Here is a 23,219-nt window from a genome sequence, read left to right as displayed (position 1 = left end):
GTCGGATGGGTGTCTCCGGTCCGCTGCGGCGCCTCCCATCTTCATTACAAGATGTCCTCTTCTGATCTTGTTGAGGGCAGACAAAGTACTGCAGTGCGCAGGCACCGGGCCTCTGACCTTTCCGGCGCCTGCGCACTGCAGTACTATCCTCTGCCCTCAAGAGGGCAGAGCAAAGTACGCCTGCGCCGGAGCCGTGGCTGAAGATCAGAAGAGGACGTCTTGTAATGAAGATGGGAGGCGCCGCAGCGGACCAGAGACGCCCGTTTGACCTGACCAGCAGCGGGACCGCCCCTGGGTGAGTATAATATAACGTCTTTTTCTCCTCTTTCAGGTAACATCGGGGGCTTATCTACAGCATTACAGAATGCTGTAGATAAGCCCCTGATGCCGGTGGGCTTACCTCACCCGCGATTTTCGGGGTGACAGGTTCCCTTTAAGCTTCTTTCGACCCATTGTGGGAGATAATAAAAAGCTGAGGGAGATAATAAAAGACTGCCTAATAGCAAAACTGGCTGAGTTGCATATAACAACCAACCAGAGTGCAGCTTTTGCTTTACCAGAGAAGTGAAAACTGAGCGTTGATTGGTTGATATTTGCAACAAAGCCAACTTTAATATTAGACAGTTTTTTATTATCTCCCCCATTGTGTACACTTTTAAAAAGTGAAATTATGATGTGGATTTTATATGTAAATTTTTTTTTTGCTGCGCAAGTGTAAAGATTTTTTTTGCCGGCACTGTATATTATCCATGAAAACAAGTAAAGTGCAAGTGCCGTAAGTCCATTCCTTATTTTGGTAAAGCGAGATGTGATATTACAGCATCAGTGTGCAAAGACTCTTTTTAGGATAATGCTCGGTATGTAGCATGTACATATACATAAAATAGTTTTTACTGTATAAAAGCGCAAAAACATAAAAAATATGTAAATGAGGTATCGCTGTAATCGTACTGACCCGAATAATAAAACTGCTTTATCAATTTTACCACACATGGAATGGTATAAACGCCCCCCCCCCCCCCCAAAAGAAATTCATGAATTGCTGTTTTTTTGCTCATTCTGTCTCCCAAAAATCAGAATAAAAAGCAATAAAAAAAAGTCATGTGCCCAAAAATGGTACCAATAAAAACGTTAACTAGTCTTGCAAAAAAAAAAGACCTCACATGACTCTGTGGGCCAAAATATGGAAAAATTACAGCTCTCAAAATGTGATGCAAAAACAATTTTTTTCAATAAAAAGTGTCTTTTAGTGTGTGACAGCTGCCAAACATAAAAACCCACTGTAAGACCTCTTTTACACGTCCTGATGGTACCGGAGTTGTCAGTATGTGCGTGTGTGTTATACTTGAGGCATATGTGTGGCATGCCTGCGCCGCATCAGTACCACAAGGACTGGCACCAGGGAAGAAGTGTTACTGTAAGCGCTGTTTCCCGGGGCCGGGTGCTGAACACGGCTCTCATCATTCTCCCCCACTCTGCCGGCGATCAGCGCAAGCAGGAGAGAATGATGAGAGCCGTGTTCAGCACCCGGCGCCGGGGAACAGCGCTTACTGTAACGCTTCTTCCCCGGCGCCAGTGCTTGTCACATGGATGACATCCATGTGTGCTATGCGTATGCACGTGTGCTGGATGTTTTGTGGTCCGTGCTGACATTAAAAAACAGACATGACAGCGTGTTTTGCCCATGGACACATGGTCTGTGGAAACACACTGACATATGCACAGACCCATTCACTTGCATAGGCAAATAGCGCTCCATTCCTCCTTAGTTTCCCCACATGGCTGCCCAATGGTATAAAATTCTGTGATACACCCATGGTGTCAATATGATCAGTGCACCCCTAGATGAATTCATGGAGAGGTGTAATTCGTAAAATGGGGTCACTTATGGGGGATTCTGCTGTTTTGGCACCTCATGGGCTCTCCCAGTGGGTCATGGCACCTGCAAATCACAACAGTAAAATCTGGCAATCCTTCCCTTTTGAGCTCTGCCATGTGCCTAAACAGTGGTTTACCCCCACATATGGGGTATCAGCGTACTCAGGACAAATTGCACAACAACTTTTGGGGTCCAATTTCTCCTGTTACCCTTGGGAAAATAAAAAAATGGGGACTAAAAGATCATCTTTGTGGAAAAAATGATTTTTTTTTTCATTTTCACGCCCGGGCGTTATAATCTTTAGTGAAACACCTGGGGGTTCAAAGTTCTCACCACACATCTATACAAGTTCCTTAGGGGGTCTAGTTTCTAAAATGGCGTCACTTGTTTTAGGCACATCAGGGGCTCTCCAAACACAACATGGCGTCCGATCTCAATTCTAGACAATTTTGCGTCGAAACGGCGCTCCTTCCCTTCCGATCTCTGCCATGCACCCAAACTGTTCCCCCCCCCCCCCCCACATATGGGGTATCTGTTATGATCCGGTGACCTTGGAGCTGCATGAGAACTTTCACTGGAGAAGGTGGCCACTGTACTGACCGCAATCCTGAACTTAACAACGCAACTAGAAGTAGCCGTGGAGTGTACCTAACACACCTAGACACCTCGTCAAAGCCTGAGGACTAATTACCCCTAAAGATTGAAATAGGAAAACTATCTTGCCTCAGAGAAAATCCCCAAAGGATAGACAGTCCCCAACAAATATTGGCGGTGAGTCGGAGAGGAAAAAACATACACAGGCAGAAAAACAGGATTTAGCACAGGAGGCCACACTAGCTAGATAGGACAGGATAGGACAGAGTTCTGTGCGGTCAGTATAAAACCCTTCCAAAACATCCACAGCAGAAATTACAAAAACTTCCTACATCTAACTAATAGATGTAGGAGCGTAAATCTGCAACTCCAGTGAATCCTACAATCAGAGCAGGAATAAAACTGAAACAAGCACACCGCAGTGCCACAGATACAAAAAAAAAAACAAAACTTATCTTTGCTGAATTTGGCAGCAGGCAGGAGAAGCCAGAAAGTGATCCATCACTTCACAAGGAACATTGACAACTGGCAAGGGCTAAAGGATCCAGCACACCTAAATATCCCAGTCCGAATTGCAATTATCAGATACACCTGGCCAGGACTGTGACTCAGAGACAACTGCATTCCCACCTACAACTACCGGAGGGAACCCAAGAGCAGAATTCACAACAGGTATCAGCGTACTCAGGACAAATTGCACAATTACTTTTGAGGTCCAATTTCTTGTGAAAATAACAAAATTTGGATCTGAAGTAATTTTTTTGTGGAAAAAAAACTTAAAAGTTCATTTTTTTTTTTTTTTAGATAACATTCCAAAAATTCCTGTGAAGGACCTGAAGGGTTAATAAACTTCTTGAATGTGGGTTTGAGCACCTTGAGGAGTGGCTTTTAGAATGGTGGCACTTTTGGTTATTTTCTATCATATAGACCCCTCAAAGTGACTTCAAATGTGATGTGGTCCCTAAAAAAAAATAAAAAAATGGTGTTGTAAAAATGAGAAATCGCTCATCAACTTTTAACCCTTACATATTCCTAACAAAAAAAATGTTGGTTCTAAAATTGTGCTGATGTAAAGTAGACATGTGGGAAATGTTACTTATTAGGTATTTTGTGTGACATACATTACAGACCAAAAGTTTGGATACACCTTCTCATTTAAAGATTTTTCTATATTTTCATGACTATGAAAATTGTAAATTCACACTGAAGGCATCAAAACTATGAATTAACACAATTATATACTTAACAAAAAAGTGTGAAACAACTGAAAATATGTCTTATATTCTAGGTTCTTCAAAGTAGCCACCTTTTGCTTTGATGATTGCTTTGCACACTCTTGGCATTCTCTTGATGAGTTTTAAGGGGTAGTCACCGAAAATGGTCTTCCAACAATCGTGAAGGAGTTCCCAGAGATGCTTAGCACTTGTTGGCCATTTTGCCTTCACTCTGCGGTCCAGCTCACCCCAAACCATCTCGATTGGGTTCAGGTCTGGTGACTGTGGAGGCCAGGTCATATGGCGTAGCACCCCATCACTCTCCTTCTTGGTCAAATAGCCCTAAGGCTATGTTCACACATTCCTGATTTCCCTCCTTTTTTTTCAGGACTAAAAACCGCAGCTCTTGGCAGAAAACCCAGGTCCTTTTTTTGGTGCGTTTTTTGATGCAGTTTTCTATGCAGAGTCTGTGTGTTTTCTAGGAAGTTTTTTAGGGTTAAAATGGCTGAAAATACCCTACCCCTAACCCTACCCCTAACCCTACCCCTAACCCTAACCCTATTCTAACCTTAGTGGAAAAAAAAAAAAATCTTAATTTTTTTATTGTCCCTACCTATGGGGGTGACAAAGGGGGGGGGGGGGTCATTTACTATTTTTTTTATTTTGATCACTGAGCATGGGGGGGTGGGATTGGGGCACGGGGGGGCAGCCACACTGCAGCGGTTCTGCACCACAAACCGCAGAAAACCCGCAGATATTTTTTTCATCTGCGGGTTTTACTGCGGGTTTGACCTCACAATGGAGGTCTATGGGTGCAGAACCGCTGCAGTTCCGCAAAAAGAAGTGACATGGTACTTCTTTTTTACCGCGGCTATTCAGGGCGGCTTTTTTCGCGATTTTCCGCAATGTGGGCACAGCAGTTCCTGTTTTCCATAGGGTACATTGTAATGTACCTTGCATGGAAAACAGCTGCGGACCCGCAGCGGGAAAATCGCGGCGATTCCGCATGAAAAAAAGGATGGTGTGAACATGGCCTTACACAGCCTGGAGGTGTGTTTGGGGTCATTGTCCTGTTGAAAAATAAATGATGGTCCAACTAAACACAAACTGGATGGAATAGTATGCCGCTGCAAGATGCTGTGGTAGCCATGCTGGTTCAGTATGCCTTCAGTTTTGAATAACTCCCCAACAGTGTCACCAGCAAAGCACCCCAAAACGATCACACCTCCTACTCCATGCTTCACGGTGGGAACCAGGCATGTAGAGTCCATCCGTTCACCTTTTCTGCATCGCACAAAGACACGGTGGTTGGAACCAAAGATCTCAAATTGGACTCATCAGACCAAAGCACAGATTTCCACTGGTCTAATGTCCATTGCTTGTGTTCTTTAGCCAAAACAAGTCTCTTCTGCTTGTTGTCTGTCCTTAGATGCATCTATTTTACCATGAAGGCCTGCTGCACAAAGTCTCCTCTTAACAGTTGTAGAGATGTCTGCTGCTAGAACTTTGTGTGGCATTGACCTGGTCTCTAATCTGAGCTGCTGTTAACCTGCGATTTCTGAGGCTGGTGACTCAGATAAACTTATCCTCAGAAGCAGAGGTGACTCTTGGTCTTCCTTTCCAGGGGCGGTCCTCATGTGAGCCAGTTTCTTTGTAGCACTTGATGGTTTTTGCAACTGTACTTGGGGACACTTTCAAAGTTTTTCCAATTTTTTGGACTGACTGACCTTTATTTCTTAAAATAATGATGGCCACTCGTTTTTCTTTACTTAGCTGCTTTTTTCTTGCCATAATACAAATTCTAACAGTCTATTCAGTAGGACTATCAGCTGTGTATCCACCAGACTTCTGCACAACACAACTGATGGTCCCAACCCCATTTATAAGGCAAGAAATCCCACTTATTAAACCTGACAGGGCACACCTGTGAAGTGAAAAACATTTCCGGTGACTACTTGAAGCTCCTCAAGAGCATGCCAAGAGTGTGCAAAGCAGTCATCAAAGCAAAAGGTGGCTGCTTTGAAGAACCTAGAATATAAGACATAATTTCAGTTGTTTCACACTTTTTAGTTAAGTATATAATTCCACATGTGTTAATTCATAGTTTTGATGCCTTCAGTGTGAATGTACAATTTTCATAGTCATGAAAATACAGAAAAATCTTTAAATGAGAAGGTGTGTCCAAAACTTTTGGTCTGTACTGTATCTCTGTGATTTAAGGGCATGAAAATTCAAATTTGGAAAATTGCAAAATTTTCACCAAATTTGCGTTTTTGTAAAAAAAAAACAAAAAACGGAAGTCATATTGAAGAAATTTTACTACTATCATGAAGTAAAATATGGCACTAGAAAACAATGTCAGAATCAACAGGATCCGTTGAAGCGTTCCAGAGTTATAACCTCCTAAACGAACAGTGGTCAGAATTGTAGAAATTGTCCCGGTCATTAACCCCTTCCCGACCTTTGACGCCACGTAGGCGTCATGAAAGTCGGTGCCAATCCGACCATGACGCCTATGTGGCGTCATGGAAAGATCGCGTCCCTGCAAATCGGGTGAAAGGGTTAACTCCACCCGATCTGCAGGGACAGGGGGGGAGTGGTAGTACAGCCCAGGGGGGGTGGCTACGATCGCTCTGATTGGCAGTTTCACTTTCAACAGCCAATCAGAGCGATTTGTAATATTTCACCTATTAAAACTGGTGAAATATTACATTCCAGCCATGGCCGATGCTGCAATATCATCGGCCATGGCTGGAAACACTGGTCTGCCCCCCCACCGCCACCGACTCCCCCCTCCCCCTCCCCCCCCCAGTCCTCCAATCAGTCCTGTACACTGCTCCGCTCCCCTCTGTCCTCCTGTCCGCTCCCCCCGTGCTCCAATCCAACCCCCCTGCACTCCGATCCACCCCCCTCATGCTCCCCCCCCCCCCCCCATCATACTTACCGAACCTCCCGGGGTCCGTTCGTCTTCTCCATGGGCACCGCCATCTTCCAAAATGGCGGGCGCATGCGCAGTGGGCCCGCTGAATCTGCCGATAGGCAGATTAGTTCCAATGTGCATTTTGATCACTGTGATAGGTTTTATCACAGTGATCAAAATAAAAAAAATAGTAAATGACCCCTCCCCCCCCTTGTCACCTCCATAGGTAGGGACAATAATAAAATAAAGAAAACAAAATTTTTCCACTAGGGTTAGGGTTTCGGTATGTGCACACGTATTCTGGTCCTCTGCGGATTTTTCCGCAGCGGATTTGATAAATCTGCAGTGCTAAACCGCTGCGGATTTATGGCGGATTTACAGCGGTTTCTCTGCACATTTCACTGCGGTTTTACAACTGCAAATTTCTATTGGAGCAGTTGTAAAACCGCTGCAGAATTCGCAGAAAGAAGTGACATGCTGCGGAATGTAAATGTGTACATCGATTTTTGTTTCCCATAGGTTTACATTGAACTGTAAACTCATAGGAAACTGCTGCAGATCCGCAGCGTTTTCCGCAGCTTGTACACATACCTTTAGAATTAGGCTATGTGCACACGGTGCGGTTTTGGCTGTGGATCCGCAGCGGATTGGCCGCTGCGGATTCGCAGCAGTGTTCCATCAGGTTTACAGTTCCATGTAAACCTATGGAAAACCAAATCCGCTGTGCCCATGGTGCGGAAAATACCGCGTGGAAACGCTGCGTTGTTTTCCGCAGCATGTCAATTCTTTGTGCGGATTCCGCAGCGTTTTACACCTGTTCCTCAATAGGAATCCGCAGGTGATATCCGCACAAAAAACACTGGAAATCCATGGTAAATCTGCAGGTAAAACGCAGTGTCTTTTACCCTGGATTTTTCAAAAATGGTGCTCAACACGAATTCGCAACATGGGCACATAGCCTTAGGGTTGGAATTAGGGTTGTGGTTAGGGTTGTGATTATGGTTATGTCTACAGTTGGGATTAGGGTTAAGGGTGTGTTGGGGTTAGTGTTGGAGGTAGAATTGAGGGGTTACCACTGTTTAGGCACATCAGGGGGTCTCCAAACGCAACATGGCGCCACCATTGATTCAAGCCAATCTTGTATTCAAAAAGTCAAATGGTGCTCCCTCACTTCCGAGCCCCGACGTGTGCCCAAACAGTGGTTTACCCCCATATATGGGGTACCAGCGTACTCAGGACAAACTGCGCAACAATTACTGGGGTCCAATTTCCCCTGTTACTCTTGTTAAATTTTAATAATTGCTTGCTAAAACATCATTTTTGAGGAAAGAAAAATGATTTTTTATTTTCACGGCTCTGCGTTGTAAACGTCTGTGAAGCACAAAGTGCTCACCACACATCTAGATAAGTTCCTTTCAGGGTCTAGTTTCCAAAATGGGGTCACTTGTGGGGGGTTTCTACTGTTTAGCCGCATCAGGGGCTCTGCAAACGCAACGTGACGCCTGCAGAGCATTCCATCAAAGTCTACATTTCAAAACGTCACTACTTTACTTCCGAGCCCCGACATGTGCTCAAACAGTGGTTTACCCCCACATATGGGGTATCGGCATACTCAGGAGAAACTAGACAACAGCTTTTGGGGCCAAATTTCTCCTGTTACCCTTGGGAAAATATAAAAAAATGCGGGCTAAAAAATCATTTTTGAGAAAAGAATTTTTTTTTTTCATGGCTCTGCGTTATAAACTTCTGTGAAGCACTTGGGGGTTCAAAGTGCTCACCACACATCTAAATTAGTTCCTTTGGGGGTCTAGTTTCCAAAATGGGGTCATTTGTGGGGGATCTCCAATGTTTAGGCACACAGGGGCTGTCCAAACGTGACATGGTGTCCGCTAAAGATTGGAGCTAATTCTCCATTTAACCCCTTACCGGCATCGGACGTACTATACCGTCCGATGCCGGCTCCCCTGCTTTGATGCAGGGCTCCGCGGTGAGCCCGCACCAAAGCCGGGACATGTCAGCTGTTTTGAACAGCTGACATGTGCCCGTAATAGGCGCGGGCAGAATCGCGATCTGCCCGCACCTATTAACTAGTTAAATGCCGCTGTCAAACGCAGACAGCGGCATTTAACTACCGCTTCCGGCCGGGCGGCCGGAAATGACGTCATCGCCGACCCCCGTCACATGATCGGGGGTCGGCGATGCTTGTGAATGGTAACCATAGAGGTCCTTGAGACCTCTATGATTACTGATTGTCCGTCGCTCACAGCACACGTGCAATTCTGCTACATAGCAGCGATCAGCAGATCGCTGCTATGTAGCAGAGCCGATCGTGCTATGCCTGCTTCTAGCCTCTCATGGAGGCTATTGAAGCATGGCAAGAGTAAAAAAAAAAAAAAGTTTAAAAAAAATGTGAAAAAAATAAAAAAAACATAAAAGTTTAAATCGCCCCCCCTTTCGCCCCAATCAAAATAAATCAATAAAAAAAATATCAAATCTACGCATATTTGGTATCGCCGCGCTCAGAATCGCCCGATCTATCAATTAAATAAAAGTATTAACCTGATCGCTAAACAGCGTAGCGGGAAAAAAATTCGAAACGCCAGAATTACGTTTTTTTGGTCGCCGCGACATTGCATTAAAATGCAATAACGGGCGATCAAAAGAACGTATCTGCACCGAAATGCTATCATTAAAAACGTCATCTCGGCACGCAAAAAATAAGCCCTCAACCGACCCCAGATGATGAAAAATGGAGACGCTACGAGTATCGGAAAATGGCGCAATTTTTTTTTTTTTTTTTTTTTTAGCAAAGTTTGGAATTTTTTTTCACCACTTAGATAAAAAATAACCTAGACATGTTTGGTGTCTATGAACTCGTAATGACCTGGAGAATCATAATGGCAGGTCAGTTTTAGCATTTAGTGAACCTAGCAAAAAAGCCAAACAAAAAACCAATGTGGGATTGCACTTTTTTTTGCAATTTCACCGCACTTGGAATTTTTTTCCCGTTTTCTAGTACACGACATGCTAAAAGCAATGATGTCGTTCAAAAGTACAACTCGTCCCGCAAAAAATAAGCCCTCACATGGCCAAATTGACAGAAAAATAAAAAAGTTATGGCTCTGGGAAGGAGGGGAGCGAAAAACGAACACGGAAAAACGAAAAATCCCCCGGTCATGAAGGGGTTAAAAAGCCAAATGGCGTGCCTTCCCTTCCGAGCCCTGCCGTGCGCCCAAACAGTGGTTTACCCCCACATATGGGGTATCGGCGTACTCAGGACAAACTGGACAACAAAATTTGGTGTCCAATTTCTCCTATTACCCTTGGCAAAATAGGAAATCCCAGGCTAAAAAATCATTTTTGAGGAAAGAAAAATTATTTTTTATTTTCATGGCTCTGCGTTATAAACTTCTGTGAAGCACCTGGGGGTTTAAAGTGCTCAATATGCATCTAGATAAGTTCCTTGGGGGGTCAAGTTTCCAAAATGGGGTCACTTGTGGGAGAGCTCCAATGTTTAAGCACACGGGCTCTCCAAACGCGGCATGGTGTCCGCTAACAATTGGAGCTAATTTTCCATTCAAAAAGTCAAATGGCGCGCCTTCCCTTCCGAGCTTTGCCGTGTGCCCAAACAGTGGTTTACCCCCACATATGATGTATCGGCGTACTCGGGAGAAAGTGCCCAACAAATTTTAGGATCCATTTTGTGCTATTGCCCATGTGAAAAAGAAAAAATTGAGGCGAAAAGAATTTTTTTGTGAAAAAAAAAAGTACTTTTTCATTTTTGCGGATCAATTTGTGAAGCACCTGGGGGTTCAAAGTGCTCACTATGCATCTAGATAAGTTCCTTGGGGTGTCTAGTTTCCAAAATGGGGTCACTTGTGGGGGAGCTCCAATTTTAGGCACACGGGAGATCTCCAAACGTGACATGGTGTCCGCTAAAGAGTGGAGCCAATTTTTCATTCAAAAAGTCAAATGGCGCTCCTTCCCTTTCAAGCCCGACCGTGCGCCCAAACAGTGGTTTACCCCCACATATGAGGTATCAGCGTACTCAGGACAAATTGGACAACAACTTTCGTGGTTCAGTTTCTCCTTTTACCATTGGGAAAATAAAAAAATTGTTGCTAAAAGATCATTTTTGTGACTAAAAAGTTAAATGTTCATTTTTTCCTTCCATGTTGCTTCTGCTGCTGTGAAGCACCTGAAGGGTTAATAAACTTCTTGAATGTGGTTTTGTGCACCTTGAGGGGTGCAGTTTTTAGAATGGTGTCACTTTTGGGTATTTTCAGCCATATAGACCCCTCAAACTGACTTCAAATGTGAGGTGGTCCCTAAAAAAAATGGTTTTGTAAATTTCGTTGTAAAAATGAAAAATCGCTGGTCAAATTTTAACCCTTATAACTTCCTAGCAAAAAAAAATTTTGTTTCCAAAATTGTGCTGATGTAAATTATACATGTGGGAAATGTTATTTATTAACTATTTTATGTCACATAACTCTCTGGTTTAACAGAATAAAAATTCAAAATGTGAAAATTGCAAAATTTTCAAAATTTTTGCCAAATTTCCATTTTTATCACAAATAAACGCAGAATTTATTGACCTAAATTTACCACTAACATGAAGCCCAATATGTCACGAAAAAACAGTCTCAGAACCGCTAGGATCCGTTGAAGCGTTCCTGAGTTATTACCTCATAAAGTGACACTGGTCAGAATTGCAAAAAAACGGCCAGGTCATTAAGGTCAAAATAGGCTGGGTCATGAAGGGGTTAAAGTGCAAACCACTCTTGCGGGTAAAGGGGTTAAAACAAAGTTTAATCATCCATGTTACCTCTGCCTACAGCCAGCTGACTAGTCTGGGACCTCTGTCAGTCATTACTACAGCACTCTGGGAGAATGCCCACTGCAGTGTCCTGCTATCCTGGCTTGTGCAGGTAGGAGGAGAAGTCGTCATTTTCTCCTGCTCCTTCCACACTCCGGGATATCAGTCATAATGCTGTGGGCAAAATGGAGGAAGCGGGCTCTGACCCCGATAAGCACCACACTCTGAGGAGGAGACGGGCGCTGACCCTTTTACGTCATTATCTTAACTCAAAATAAGTACATTCTAATATCAATGCAGCTATAGGCATTTAAATGGACTGGGGAAAAGAAGAGGTTTGGAAGCCACTTTGATTCATTTATTTTATGTTTTTTTATTTATAGGAACGAAGAGAAAGCCTCTAATAAAGTTAATTTACAAAGTTTTATAATTTTTCTTGCTGGACAAATTTATTTAAAAAAAAAAGCAAAAAAAACCCCACAAACATCGTTACTAATTATCCCCTTCCTGACATGAGATACTGTTAGGGCTAGCGGAATGCACCAAGTAAATAGATGAAGTTATTGGTGCGTTTGCAGCCCAGGGTCCACCGTGCAGGAGGAACCTGCTGCTAGAAAATGGCACTATATGACGGTATAAGCGAACTCTGTTACTTCACAGAGTCGCCGACAAAAGAAAGCACTGTGCCCTGTTAGGGTATGTTTCCACGTTCAGGAAACGCTGCGTGTTTGACGCTGCGTAGAGCCGCAGTATCAAACACGCAGCGTCCAGATGTTACAGCATAGCGGAGGGGATTTCATGAAATCCCGTCTCCACTATGTGTTAAAAGACGCATGCGGCGGCCCTGCGAGAACGCAGCATGTCCTTACAATGCTCAAACAACGCATGAAAAACGCAGGTGACCTGCCAGTGACCTCAGGTGCAGATTTGGTGCAGATTTTACCTGCGTAAAATCCTGATGCAATCCTGAACGTGGACACATACCCTTAGACTCACAGAAGTACACAGCTAACTGCTGAGCTGATAGTAGTCAGTGGTCTTGCACACACACAAACTCCTCACCGGAGGTGCTGGTATTCTAGGGCTTATTTCAGCCGGGGCCCTAAATACATACACACAAGACCACACTGGCGCAAAGCACATAACATAGATTGATACTAGCGCATGGCCGTGCTGCCATGCGAACCTTTTATAGCTGCAGCAACTAAGGACCTTCCCAGAAGGACCAATGGGAGGCTGCCACAGAACTTGAGCAACTTCAGGACCTTCCTAGAGGACCAATGGGAGTTGCTGCAGTACCTGAGCATGTGACCCTTGATCTCCAATGAGAGATCTTACGCTGGGCATGCGCAGAAGGGGAAAAGTAAGAATTGGTCCCAAAGACGTCTGCTCGCCGCTGACCAGTACTGGCTACAATGGCAGAAGCTGGAAAGGCAGCAGTAACACTTTGCACAGAGTCAGACTGAGCGAGACGCTGGGACCGACGCCTCTGCTGAGCAGGCTCCACTGCGGCAGGAGAAGAATGGGAGACTGCAGCGGAGATGGCTGGCTCGAGATTCCCCCTGTGCAGAGGCGGGAACTCGACCCCTAACAGATACTATCTGATAAATGTTACTGCACAGGTGCTGCCGACGCCATCTTGGTGGAGACAATTTTTTAGCAAAAGGGCGCGGGTGGTGGCACCTGCGCACTAGCATCAATCGCTTTCCGAGTTATGCTACTGTGCTGGTGTGGCTGGCTTTTTTCAGTAGGAGATAAAAATACCGTTAAATAGGGCCTGAGCTGTGCTTTACAATAGGGTATTTTTTGTCCCCTGATTCCCTACCTATGCTGCCGAAATACCTTACAAAAGTGTCCTTTTTCGCCTGTCAATCAGGCTGGTCAGGTCAGATGGGCGTGGTCACAGCGCTGTTTCTCCCCCACATCTTGCTTAAGTTCCCGTTGGTGGCGTAGTGCTTCTCGCATGCGCAAGTGCCGAATGCACTGCGCAGCTGTAGAAAAAGAGCGCGCTCGCCGCTATTCAGCGGTTTCACGGTGGGCGCGGCCATCTTCCTGAGGCCGCGCGTGCGCAGATGGAGTCTCCTGCTTCCCGGGGCTTCAGGAAAATGGCCGCGGGATGCCGCGCGTGCGCAGATGGACATCGCGGCGGCCATTTTCCTGAAGCCGAGTTCGAAGCCGCGCCCACCGAGAAACCGCTTACCTGACCAGCCTGATTGACAGGCGAAAAAGGACACCTTTTGTAAGGTATTTCGGCAGCATAGGTAGGGAATCGGGGGACAAAAAATACCCTATTGTAAAGCACAGCTCAGGCCCTATTTAACGGTATTTTTATCTCCTACTGAAAAAACGGGGTGACGGGTTCCCTTTAACCCCTTTCTGACCTCGGATGGGATAGTACGTCCGAGGTCAGAAGCCCTGCTTTGATGCGGGCTCCCCCTAACCCGGGGAAAATGGAAATAAATACCGTATATACTCGAGTATAAGCCGAGATTTTCAGCCCAAATTTTTGGGCTGAAAGTGCCCCTCTCGGCTTATACTCGAGTCACGGTAGCGGTGGGGTCGGCGGGTGAGGGCGCTGAGGCATACTTACCTAATCCCAGCGATCCTCGCGCTGTCCCTGCCTTCTTCCCCGTCTTCTGTGCTGCAGCTTCTTCCCCTCTTCAGGTGAATATTACATACTTACCTAGTCCCGGCGATCCTGGCGCTCCCCCTGCCTGTCACACGGTCTTCGGTGCCACAGCCTCTTCCCCTGTTCAGCGGTCACGTGGGACCGCTCATTACAGAAATGAATAGGCGGCTCCACCTCCCATAGGGGCGGAGCCGCCTATTCATTTCTCTAATCAGCGGTGCCGGTGACCGCTGACAGGAAGAGGCTACAGCACAGAAGACGGGGAGGAAGGCAGGGACAGCGCGAGGATCGCTGGGACTAGGTGAGTATGTTATATTTACCTGTCCACGTTCCAGCCGCCGGGCGCCGCTCCATCTTCCCGGGGTCTGCGCTCTGACTGTTCAGGTCAGGGGGCACGATGACGCATATAGTGTGCGCGGCGCCCTCTGCCTGATCAGTCAGAGCGGGGAGACGCCGGAACGAGACGCTGGGAGCTGCAATCAAGAGAGGTGAGTATGTGTTTTTTTTTTTTTATTGCAGCAGCAGCGGCCATGGCACAGATTTATGTGCAGCATCTATGGGGCACAATGAACGCTGCAGAGCACTATATGGGGCATCTGTGCAGCATCTATGGGGCACAATGAACGCTGCAGAGCACAATATGGGGCATCTGTGCAGCATGTATGGGGCACAATGAACGCTGCAGAGCACAATATGGGGCATCTGTGCAGCATCTATGGGGCACAATGAACGCTGCAGAGCAATATATGGGGCATCTGTGCAGCATCTATGGGGCACAATGAACGCTGCAGAGCACTATATGGGGCATCTGTGCAGCATCTATGGGGCACAATGAACGCTGCAGAGCACAATATGGGGCATCTGTGCAGCATGTATGGGGCACAATGAACGCTGCAGAGCACAATATGGGGCATCTGTGCAGCATCTATGGGGCACAATGAACGCTGCAGAGCAATATATGGGGCATCTGTGCAGCATCTATGGGGCAATATGAACGGTGCAGAGCACTATGGGGCATCTGTGCAGCATCTATGGGGCACAATGAACGCTGCAGAGCACTATATGGGGCATCTGTGCAGCATCTATGGGGCACAATGAACGCTGCAGAGCACTATATGGGGCATCTGTGCAGCATCTATGGGGCACAATGAACGCTGCAGAGCACTATATGGGGCATCTGTGCAGCATCTATGGGGCACAATGAACGCTGCAGAGCACTATATGGGGCATCTGTGCAGCATCTATGGGGCAATATGAACGGTGCAGGGCACTATGGGGCATCTGTGCAGCATCTATGGGGCAATATGAACGGTGCAGAGCACTGTATGGGGCACAGATATTGGGCAAAAATGAACGGTGCAGAGCATATATGGGGCACAGATATGGGGCAATATGAACGGTGCAGAGCACTATATGGCACAGCTATGGGGAAATAATGATCTATTTTTATTTTTGAAATTCACCGGTAAATGCTGCATTTCCACCCTAGGCTTATACTCGAGTCAATAAGTTTTCCCAGTTTTTTGTGGCAAAATTAGGGGGGTCGGCTTATACTCGGGTCGGCTTATACTCGAGTATATACGGTACATTTTTTAAATTTTTTTTTATTTTTCCCGAACGAAGGGGGTGATGAAGGGGGTTTGATTTACTTTTATAACAGGTTTTTTAGCTGATTTTTATGATTGGCAGTCGTCACACACTGAAAGACGCTTTTTATTGCAAAAAATATTTTTTGCGTTACCACATTTTGAGAGCTATAATTTTTCCACATTTTCGTCACGCGACATTTTTTGATCGTTTTTTATTCCGATTTTTGTGAGGCAGAAAGACCGAAAACCAGCTATTCATGAACTTCTTTTTGGGGAGGCGTTTATACCGTTCTTCGATTGGTAAAATTGATAAAGCAGTTTTATTCTTCGGGTCAGTACGATTACAGCGATACCTCGTTTATATTATTTTTTTATGTTTTGGCGCTTTTATACGATAAAAACTATTTTACAGAAAAAATAATGATTTTTGCATTGCTTTATTCTGAGGACTATAACTTTTTTTATTTTTTCGCTGATGATGCTGTATGGCAGCTCGTTTTTTGCGGGACAAGATGACGTTTTCAGCGGTACCATGGTTATTTATATCTGTCTTTTTGATCGCGTATTATTCCACTTTTTGTTCGGCGGTATGATAATAAAGCCTTGTTTTTTGCCTCGGTTTTTTTTTTCTTGCGGTGTTTACTGAAGGGGTTAACTAGTGGGACAGTTTTATAGGTTCGGACATTACGGATGCGGCGATACTAAATATGTGTACTTTTATTGTTTGTTTTTTTTATTTAGATAAAGAAATGTATTTATGGGAATAATATTTATCTTTTTTCATTATTTAGGACATTTTTTTTTTTTTTTTCTACACATGTGGAAATTTTTTTTTTTTTTACTTTGTCCCAGGCTTACCAAGCGCCTGCTGTGAGCAGGCACTTGGTAAGCCACCTCCCTCCCTGCAGGACCCGGATGCCGCGGCCATCTTGGATCCGGGCCCCCTCCCTGCGCGACGTTTCCCTATACCGCCGGCACACCGCGATCATGTTTGACCGCTCCTGGCACATTGTGCCGGATGTCAGCTGCGATAGGCAGCTGACACCCGGCCGCTCTCCCCCCGTGAGCGCGGCCGATCGCTATGACGTACTATCCCGTCGAGGGTCAGATAGGCCCAGGTCACCTCGACGGGATAGTACGTCCAATGTCAGAAAGAGGTTAAGGGGCATCTACACTGGCCGATAACCTGTAACATTCTAAGGGCTCTTTTCCATTTGCGAGAAACACGTCCGTGTTTCGCATGTGAAAACCAAGCTCTGGCATCGGCACTTCGGAGCGGAGCGTGCAGCTCCATGTGTTGCTATGCGGCCGCACACTCCGCTCTGGAGTGCCGGCGCTAGAGCTTGGCTTTCACATGCGAGACACGGACGTGTTTCTCGCAAATGGAAAAGAGCCCTAACGGTAACATCCCATCGTTCATGGTAATTGTGTAATGTGAATGTGGTGTGTCCAAAAAATAGAATGTGTTACCTGTAATTTGCTTTCTAGGAACCTTCCACTACAGCCACTTCGGAGGATGTCTTCCCCGCCCTAATAGGGGACAGGAACACAGAGGTTAAATACCCCTCCCTGCAACCACCAGTGTTTTCTTGGACCCACTAGCATGTATAGTTACCGCAAAAGTGCAGGAATCATCCAATAAGAACATCAGATAGGGAGGGAAATTAGTTCTGTCGTGGAAGGTTCCTAGAAACCGAATTACCGGTAAGACTAATTCTGTTTTCTCCTGTCACCTTCCACGACAGCCACTTCGGATTAGTAACAACAGCTAATTTCTCTAGGGAGGGATCACGGCCTGCAGAACTCGTCTGCCAAATGTTAAATCCCTATTGAAATTTAGCCTGTAATGTCTGGTGAACGTGTGGATAGACGACCAGGTGGCGGCTCTGCATATCTGCTCTGACAAAGCATTCCCCCTCTGCCCATGATGTTGCCATCACACGGGTAGCATGTGCCTTCAGTGAAGCAGGTGGATCCAGCTTTTGTGATGAGTAGGCCAGGCAAATAGACTGTCTGATCCAATTCGCGATCATGTTCTTTGCCGCCTTCTTGCCTTTATTCTGTCCCGAGAACTGGACAAATAGATTCTGGTCAATTCGCTAGGCTTCAGTCTGTTGTAGGTAAAATAGGACCACCCTGCGAACATTGAGGGTGTGAAAGGTCTCTCCCTTAGGGTTGGAGGGTTTGGGCAGAATGAGGGCAGCAGAATATCCTGATCCCTATGGAAGTTTGAGACCACTTTAGGTAAAAAAGAGTGATCTAATCTCAGAATAATACTATCTGCAGTGAGCGTCAGATAAGGTTTCTGTATCGACCAATTCTCTTAAGGCCCCGTCACACATAGCGACGCTTGAGCGATTCCGACAACGATACGACCTGTCAGGGATCGCTCAAGCGTCGCTATGTGGTCGCTGGTGAGATGTCACACAGTGCGATCTCCATAACGACGCAGCAGCGATGCGGCGAACTGTAGCGACCTGTAGAACGATGCTATTTCATGATGATTCAATGGGACGTCCTGTCAGCGAGGTCGTTGGTAAGGTGTCAAACACAGCGATGTGTGCTACCCAGCGGGACCTCAACGATCAAAAAATGGCCCAGGCCATTCCGACACGACCAGCGATCTCACAGCAGGGGCCTGATCACTGCTACGTGTCACACATAGCGAGATCGCTACTGAGATCGCTGTTGCGTCACAAAACTTGTGACTCAGCAGCGATCTCGCTGTGTGTGACGGGGGCTTTATACGTCTAACAGTAGAGATTGCGACTAAAGGTACCGTCACACTGAACAATATCACTAGCGATCCGTGACGTTGCAGCGTCCTGGCTAGCGATATCGTTGAGTTTGACACGCAGCAGCGATCTGGATCCTGCTGTGACATCGTTGGTCGGCGCAGAAAGTCCAGAACTTCATTTTGTCGCTGGACTCCAGCAGACATCGCTGAATCGGCGTGTGTGACGCCAATTCAGCGATGTCTTCACTGGTAACCAGGGTAAACATCGGGTTACTAAGCGCAGGGACGCGCTTAGTAACCCGATGTTTATCCTGGTTACCAGCGTAAACATAAAAAAAACAAACACTACATACTTACATTCCGGTGTCTGTCCCCCGGCGCTGTGCTTCTCTGCACTGACTGTGAGCGCCAGCCGGAAAGCACAGCGGTGACGTCACCGCTGTGCTCTGCTTTCCGGCTGGCGCTTACACAGTGCAGAGAAGCACAGCGCTGGGGGACAGACACCGGAATGTAAGTATGTACTGTTTTTTTTTTTTTTTTTTTTTTACGTTTACGCTGGTAACCAGGATAAACATCGGGTTACTAAGTGCGGCCCTGCACTTAGTAACCCGATGTTTACCCTGGTTACCAGGGGACTTCGCATCGTTGGTCGCTGGAGAGCTGTCTGTGTGACAGCTCTCCAGCGACCACACAGTGACGCTGCAGCGATCGGGATCGTTGTCTAGATCGCTGCAGCGTCGCTAAATGTGACGGTACCTTTAGAAGACAGTTTTAAGGGTCAAGTTCTTTATGGTCATAGATTCTAAAGGCTCAAATGGAACCTGGGTTAGGCTGTAAGCACAATATTGAAATCCCAAGGAGGCACCTGACTACGGAGTTTAGGACGAATTCTGACTGCCGACGCCATAAAGCGTTAGATCCAGCGGTGGCTGGCCAAGTCAAGATCAAAAAAGCGGGGGATACTGCGTCTGAACACTGAGGCACACCTGGTACAAAAGTCCACTTTAACCGCTATACGGCAATGTATAAACTACGCAGCAGCAGACGCAGATTACAGTGTGTCCTCTGACCTCATTACCAGAAAAAAATCCACTCAATAGTACGTAACTGATGAAGGTCCTGATATAGGACCGAAACGTTTTGGGTACTACAATTAAAACTCTCATGAGCATTAAGTTGAGTGCCGGGTTCTTTTGAGTTTCACATGGTGTGGGAACCTACCTTGGCACCATATATAGTAGTGCACACGCTTCTACCTCTCATGCTCGGAGTGTAAGACCTCATCTGTACAGGACTGGCAGAGCTTTTTCCCATATGTAGAGGGGAGCCTGGCAGCACACATTTTACACTTGCGGCTGGTCCTCTTAGGGTCATTGACCTTTTCTTCCTATAAGAGTGAGAGAAGGTTTGCTAAGCCACTTGAGAGAATAAATGCTGGATAGCCGGGGTTGACATCTGCTACTTACAGTAGGAGGGGGTACGCTGGGCTCCGCACACGCAGAGAAAGAGAGCTTGTTACCATCCATGTCGTCTGTCCACAGTCAGCATCAGACAGGATGTCTTACCTGGTGACTCCCCACCTGAATCTTTAAAAGAATCGAGGGTCCAGCGTCATCTGTGCTCCTCCTCCCCCACTCTTGGCCTAATGGGGGGAAACCACCTTGGAACGCCCCCTGATGTTGCCTCCGGTCCTGGGAGGAAAGCGCCAGCTGGCACGCTCATGCAGTCCACCGTGGAACGCACAGGAGAAAGACTGGAAGTGACGCGTGCCCCAGTGTGGCACACACAGCGATGACCCGGAAGTGGAGGCGCGCTCCCCGAAGACGGCAGCACGGGGGAGGAGGAAGCCGGGGAGCTATTGGAGGCCCCCAGCACGCACATCACCACCCCGCTTCACCCCCGGAGGGGGCGCAGGAGAGGCAGGAAGGTCCCGCAGGAGCGAGGAGACAGGAGCAACTACCGGAGGAGGAGAGACAAAGCCCCCGACCTCAGCTGCCCGGCTTCCGAAGGTAACGTGGGGTGCTCCAATCGCCGGCCACGGCAGCACCATCAGAAATCCTCTTTAAGCCCCACAGGGGACAGGAAAACACTGGTGGTTGTGGGAAGGGGAGGGGTATTTAACCTCTTTGTGTTCCTGTCCCCTATTAGGGCAGGGAAGACTTCCTCCGAAGTGGCTGTTGTGGAAGGTGACTGGAGAAAATGCTCATTCATCGTGCAGGAAAAAATTCTGTTCATCTTTTGAAGATAGCGTAATGTAAATGGAGACCAGCAAAAGCGAGGAATGGAACGATGGCTGTTCAGCCATTTCATTCACGATTCTCGTCATTCACTTGTCTGACATCACTTGTTTGACATCATTTAATCTTTGTGAGGGATATCAAAATCATATACAGAGGGCCAAAATGAAAAGCTTAGTCAAAGCTAACGTCACGAGCGAACGTCACACAGGCACAGGTTTCCACTTAACCCAATAATGCAGCATAAAACCAGGTCATGTACAGTTCATTCTATACATTTTATACGGCTTCAACTCGGTCACTAAACACGCCGGACTTCTCACTTCGTCCAGTTACCATGGGTGACCATACGCCGAACAGTTAATCAATGTCAATGGAACACAACAGGCACAAACAGTCTGTTCCACTGGCAGATACTTCTCTACCGTTATAATAACCCCCTTCCTGGGTGTGAACTTTCTGGAGGTCCTGCTCCACACGCTGACCTCCCGTCAGTCCTCTCTCCTGGGGAGCTGCCTTACGAGGATCACTGTCCTTGCGACCAGTGCACTCCTGATAGTCCAGACCCTATGAAGGTCAGTAGCTCCCCAACGCAGTGCATTAAGACTCTGCACATTCGGCTTTTCCGTGCGCTCTTCAGGATGTCCGTCCCCACCTGGGACCGTCCAACACACAGGCCACTGCGTGTGCTGTTCAGGACGTCCATCTCCACTTGGGACCGTCCAACACACAGGCCTCTCCGTGCGTGCTTCAGGATGTCCGTCCCCAGCTGGGTCCGTCCAACACACAGGCCACTCAGTGCCAAAGTCCCACCACGTGCTATTCAGGGAGATATCACTCCCAACACATTGGCTTCCAGGCCCTGCACACGGACCATACAGATCCAAACACTCTCCACTACACCACACCATGGTCACATTATGTACCTATAACCACTCCCATAGGTGGAAGGTGTGTGTGTGGTTAGCCAGACCCGCCCAGCTCTCCGACTAACCCTGCAAGCCTCCCTTTTGTGGGACTACAGGTCCCAGAACAACCTTACTTCAGGCTTACGGCGCAGACTCCCTCTGCGACACATACCGCCATTTACAATCCTGCCGGTCACTGTTTCACCATCATAATCACAGATACGCCTCCATGCGCATCCCGAGGAGCACCTACAGCGCCTACTAGCTGTAACCGGGGTCACTGCATCACAGTACGTTTTTCCTTATCAAATATAATGATGAACTCTTCATGGTGTCTTCAGATCTTATGCACACTAGACGCTCCATCCTCCATCATTGCCTTGAACTGTATCGGCATCTAGGATGAAATATACTCAGGGGACTCACCTGGCGTTGCGAGCTAAATATGCTCACCCTGCAGGCCAGATTTGATATATGTAGTTTAAATGATTACCTGCTCAAGTAAACTAACCCTTCCTCTATAAGATATAGCAGCAGATTAAAACAAAAAGCTAGTGGTGGAAGAGTTGGGGACCTTATTTGAAGATTGCCCCAGTAGTTATCCTGCCAGTTGTTACCTCCATGAGTGGCACTGGGCATGCATTTGGAAACTAGCTCTATGAACCATTGTTTGGCGTTTGTTTCTTCGGATCAGTGGATCTTCTCCAGTGGTGGTCTCTTGTGTTAGTAATGTCCTTCTACACTAACTTTTATATTGTTAATTTCATTCACAGACGCTCAATACAACGTTGGTCACCGACAGCAATGAAGATTCTCTTAAGAATGCTCTCACTACAGGAAATGTGAAATTAGTCGAAAGTCTCCTAGATTCTGGTGAGAATGATATGCTGCCGTGTGGAAGTAAACATAATGCTGTGTCACCTAAATCACAAACATGTTTTAGGCTGTGTGCACACGATGCAGATTTGGTGCAGAATTTTCTGCATAAAATCTGTACTAAATCTGCATCTCCTAGCAGAATCCGCAGGTGCGTTTTTTGTGCAGATTTTACCAATGGATTTCTATAATGGAGGGGTGCAGAAACGCTGCAGAACTGCACAAAAGAAGTGACATGCACTTCTTTGAAATCTGCAGCGTTTCTGCGCAGATTTTTCTGCACCATGTGCACAGCTTTTTTTTTTTCACATTGATTTACATTGTACTGTAAATCACAGTGCAGTTCTGCAGCGTTTCTGCTGCAGAAAAATCTGCTGCAGTTCTGCACTAAATCTGCATCGTGTGCACATACCCTTAAGTTAGATGTTAATTGAATGCAATAAGCGGGCTTTGCCTTAAAATCATATATGTATATACTGACACCCTCCTAATTTATCTGCTAGAGGCTGACAGTAATGGAGTGCCCGTAAGCAATTGAACATCCACTTACTAGTACTGGAAGTCAGGATGGTTGCGGAGGTCGGTGGATGTCCAAGATTCTTGTCGGCTGGTGTGCTGGGCTGCGCCGTGGAACTGCGGGTAAATGCTGAGACCGGCTGTGCCAGAACAATCGCTGTACGCTGGGATGTCTGAAGGGAGGAGGCTATATTAGGACGGGTCCTTCAGGGAACTCCAGCCCTGACGAAGGAGTACCTCCTTCGAAACGCGTTGGATTGGTTCCCCCTGATACACGCCCGCCCAACTTGTGACGTCACGA

At 46.6% G+C, this 23,219-nt stretch overlaps 1 protein-coding gene across 1 annotated transcript in view; it reads left to right on the top strand.

The window, feature by feature from the left end:
• The window catches only part of ASZ1 (ankyrin repeat, SAM and basic leucine zipper domain containing 1), a 276,440-nt gene that overhangs the window by 5,897 nt on the left and 247,324 nt on the right, over nucleotides 1-23,219 (top strand). The window contains exon 2 of the mRNA XM_069762334.1: nucleotides 22,300-22,399. Coding sequence (XP_069618435.1) covers nucleotides 22,300-22,399 — 100 coding nt within the window. The remainder of the gene's footprint in view (nucleotides 1-22,299; nucleotides 22,400-23,219) is intronic.

This window comes from Ranitomeya imitator, chromosome 4, assembly GCF_032444005.1.
Source record: "Ranitomeya imitator isolate aRanImi1 chromosome 4, aRanImi1.pri, whole genome shotgun sequence".
Lineage (NCBI taxonomy): Eukaryota > Metazoa > Chordata > Amphibia > Anura > Dendrobatidae > Ranitomeya > Ranitomeya imitator.
This window is presented reverse-complemented; position numbering and strand designations above follow the sequence as displayed.